The 4,015-nt window shown below is 51.2% G+C and overlaps 1 protein-coding gene across 1 annotated transcript; it reads left to right on the top strand.

The window, feature by feature from the left end:
• Positions 1-892: 892 nt before the first annotated feature.
• On the top strand, positions 893-3,550 carry LRRC15 (leucine rich repeat containing 15). Its single transcript, XM_029069480.2, has one exon. The coding sequence runs from the start codon at positions 893-895 to the stop codon at positions 2,609-2,611; it is 1,719 nt and encodes a 572-aa protein (XP_028925313.1). The 3' UTR covers positions 2,612-3,550.
• Positions 3,551-4,015: the final 465 nt, after the last annotated feature.

Genomic DNA, 4,015 nt, shown 5'->3' with positions numbered 1-4,015 from the left:
TTGAATTAAAGGCATGCCAATCAACCCCTAAGAGTAGAGCACAGGAAACTCTGCCATTAGTAGTGGAGTTTGACTTGCCATTTTTGAATAAGCTGGGCTCCTGATCCCTCTCTTTCCATTTTCCCTTCTCCTGTTCCTCACACCTAGAGCATAATTATTTATCCTACTGTCAGAATAATAGGAGATGGGTTTAAGCCGCAGCATGAAAGATTTAGATTAGACATAGATAAGAATTTCCAGGTCGTTACACATTACAGTGGGTTGCAGAGAGAAGGGGTAAAACATCCTCTTTTACAGGGCTTTTAAAACAGGAACCTCTGTGGTGAGGCTATTATTGCCCCTATTTGGAAGAAGGATGCTTACCTAATTTGTATGTTGGCAGCCAGGAAAATTCCGGGAATAGAATCTAGGAGTTATGGCTCTTAGTCGCCCGATCTAACCGCAACAGTATCCTTCCAGCAAAACAGGAAGTGGTGTAGACAATTTCTTTTTACTGGGGAGGATGCTTGGATAAGCCGTTCAGAATAAATAGCATATAAAGGGGTTAAATAAAAGAGCATATAGAAAGCGATTCAACCTAAATCATTCCTCTGCAGTAGGACTGTGGATTTTGTTGGGCGGAACCTTCCACTGACCCAAACTCTCCTCTGCTGTTCTAGTCTGATCTTCCTCCCCTTCCTCAAGTTTCAGAACCCATTAGGGCTAGTTTCATTCCGAAGTCCTTTGAGCTCATTCTAAGGTAAGTTTAGGGGAAAAAAAACCCCAAACCCCAAATCAATCCTCTGGGCTTGAACCCCGGTCCCAAATTGATGTTCTAAAAGTGGATTGCACCCCGGTGGTTAAGTAACGCTCTCTGTGTTTGTTTGTTTTCCCTCTCTCCCCGGCAGATGCCATGGAGCTGAAGCACTATGTTTCCTTACTCGTCGGCTTGCAAGCCGTCGGCTTGGGGGCCGCCTATTACTGCCCGACGGAATGCACGTGCTCCAAAACTTCCCAAGTGGAATGCACTGGAGCCAGAATTATACAAGTGCCCTCCCCTCTGCCATGGAATGCCATGAGCCTGCAGATTCTCAACACGCACATCACCGAGCTGACAGAGTCTCCTTTCCTGAACATCTCGGCCCTCATCGCCCTGCGGATCGAGAAGAACGAGCTGTCGCAGATCACGCCGGGGGCCTTCCGCAACCTGGGCTCTCTGAGGTATCTCAGCCTCTCCAACAACAAGCTCCAGATGCTCCCCAACGGCCTCTTCCAAAACCTGGGGAACCTGGAGTCCCTCCTGCTCTCGAGCAACCAGCTCCTGCAGATCCACCCCTCCCAGTTTTCTCATTTTAGCAACCTCAAGGAGCTCCAGCTCCACGGCAACAACCTGGAGTACATTCCCGACGGGGTCTTCGACCACTGCGGGGGGCTCACCAAGCTGAACCTGGGGAAGAACAGCCTCTCTCAACTGTCCCCCAGGGTCTTCCAGCGACTGGGGAAGCTCCAGGTCCTCCGCTTGTACGAGAACAGGATCGCCGAGATCCCCATGGGGACGTTCGATGGGCTGGGAGACCTCCAGGAGCTGGCGCTCCAGCAGAATCAGATCGGGCAGCTCTCCCCCGGCCTCTTCCACAACAACCGGAACTTACAAAAGCTCTATCTGTCCAACAACCAAATCTCCTCCCTACCCCAGGGCATCTTCCTGCACCTCCCGGAACTCAACAGGCTGACCCTCTTTGGGAACTCCCTGAAGGAGATCGGGCCGGGGGTGTTCGGGCCCATGCACAACCTCCGGGAGCTGTGGCTGTACGACAACCACATCTCGTCCATCCCGGACAACGCCTTCAGCAGCCTGTCCCAGCTGCAGGTGCTGATCCTCAGCCGGAACCAGATCAGCTTCATCTCGCCGGGGGCCTTCAACGGCCTGTTGGAGCTCCGGGAGCTCTCCCTCCACACCAATGCGCTCCAGAATCTGGACGGCAACGTCTTCCGCGTGTTGACCAACCTTCAGAACATCTCCCTGCAGAACAACAGGCTGCGGGCCCTGCCCGGGAACCTGTTCGCAAATATCAACGGCCTCCTGACCCTCCAGCTGCAGAACAACCAGTTGGAGAACCTCCCCGTAGGCATGTTCAACCACCTGGGCCACCTGACTGAAATCCGGTTGTACGACAACCCCTGGAGGTGCGACTCGGGCATCATTCCTCTGAGGAACTGGCTCGTGGTCAACAGGCTCAGGCTGGGGACCGAAGACCTCCCGGTCTGCTACAGCCCAGCTACCTCCAGGGGCCAGTCCATCATCGTCATCAACGTGGAGATGGTCGTGCCCAGCGTCCCCGGCGGCCCGGACTTCACCAACGCGCCCACCTACCCCGACACGACGGCCGTCTCCTACACGACGGAGTTCACCACTGTTTTGGATGGCGAGACGGACCTGACCACCATCTACCCGACTGAGGATCACAGGTCTGGGGGCATGACCCAGGCTCAGAGCGGGATGGCGATTGCTGCCATCGTCATCGGGTGCATTGCCCTGGCCTGCTCCTTGGCAGCCTGTATCTTCTGCTGTTGCTGCAAGAAGAGGAGCCACGCCGTCCTGATGCAAATGAAGGGACCAAACGAATGTTAGGATGAGGAGCAGCGGCCCTAGAGCTGTTCTGCCAACAGGCACCTGAGGGGAACTCAGCAATCTTCTACCCACCTCCAGATCTTCCTCCTCCTCCTCCTTCTCCCTCCCTCCCTCCCTTTCTCTCTCTCTCTCTCTCTCTCACTCTTGGGCCACCTTTCAGGGCACGGAAATCCAGTGGATTGTTGTGTCCTAAACCCATTCAGTCTGAGGGGCACAAAAATGAAAGGGATGGGCCTCCGAGAGTTCCTCTGATCCTCTCCTCCACACAGTAGCTCATCTGGCCACTCTCGGATCACGTAGCTGGAGTTGTCAAATGGGTCAATCAAAATGACACTTTGAATGGGGTACAGTGGAGAAGATTCATTTCCCTGATCTGCCCCAGGGCCCAGTTGGGTCCTGGGTTTTTAATTCAGAATGACTTTCCCCACTCAATCTCTCTGTTCAAAAGGCTGGATTAACAACCCAATACATTTGATGAAAATCCTTCTCCATCAGGTATCCCACACAATTCCAAGTATCACTTAAGGTTTCTGATGTCCTGAGGGGCTGCAATTTTGATGCAGTTTTCACTCTTTGCTCCACATAAAGCAACAGCCCGATTGACCCCTCATTTTCCATGACAGAAGGCCGGTGAGTTTTCTGGTTTTGGAGAAACTGCTATCGGTGCCATCAATGTTTGAAGTATTTTTACCTCCCTCCTTTGACTTGGTCAGAATGCTGGAAAAGATTTAAAAAAAAGAAATGTGGTTCCTGGAGACAAAACAATTGCCAATTTTCCTTTTCTAATTTGCATCCGGAAAAGAAAAAATAAAACAGTGAAACTTTCTCCCCCTCTTTATTTTTTTCCCATTTAAATCCATTTATTCTGTTCAATTGAGAATGTAAGTTGGTGCTCAAGGGTCTTTCATCCTAACCCAGGACTATTGTTTCTGGATGCCAGGGTGCTCGCAGATGGTGGGGTGTGCAGTGTGAACAGATGATTCATCTTGGAAAGAACTGGTTTCATTTCAGTAAGAACTTTTGCTGTACATGCCTTTCATCTGCTAGACAGGCTCATCTGCAGCAGCCAGGTGTTCAGGTAGTGACACAGTGAAACATCTGGCCTGATTAACCAGCTTTCTTCTTTAGAAACCCAGCGGCAGCATGGGCAGGAATGGAGAGAAACACTATTTACTTGCCTTTTATCATGCAGTCCACACCCTTTCCCTCTCGTCTGTTACTCCTTTGAAATGGTTTTCCTTTTCTGGATATGGCATGTACGTATTTCTTATATCTTATTTTGGAGAGTCAAATGGTACAGCGTTGGGAATCTTGAATAGTCAAGCTGAAGACCTCTGAGCAATCCTGCTAATGTGGAGGCGAACCCTGCTCTTCCGAACCACTCGTTCTCCGGTTGGGGTCACC

This window comes from Ornithorhynchus anatinus, chromosome 7 (assembly GCF_004115215.2).
Source record: "Ornithorhynchus anatinus isolate Pmale09 chromosome 7, mOrnAna1.pri.v4, whole genome shotgun sequence".
Taxonomy (NCBI): domain Eukaryota; kingdom Metazoa; phylum Chordata; class Mammalia; order Monotremata; family Ornithorhynchidae; genus Ornithorhynchus; species Ornithorhynchus anatinus.
This window is presented reverse-complemented; position numbering and strand designations above follow the sequence as displayed.

Bases quoted from the DNA above. Each gene is read 5' to 3' on its own strand.
- LRRC15 (XM_029069480.2), top strand. From the start codon at position 893: ATGGAGCTGAAGCACTATGTTTCCTTACTCGTCGGCTTGCAAGCCGTC.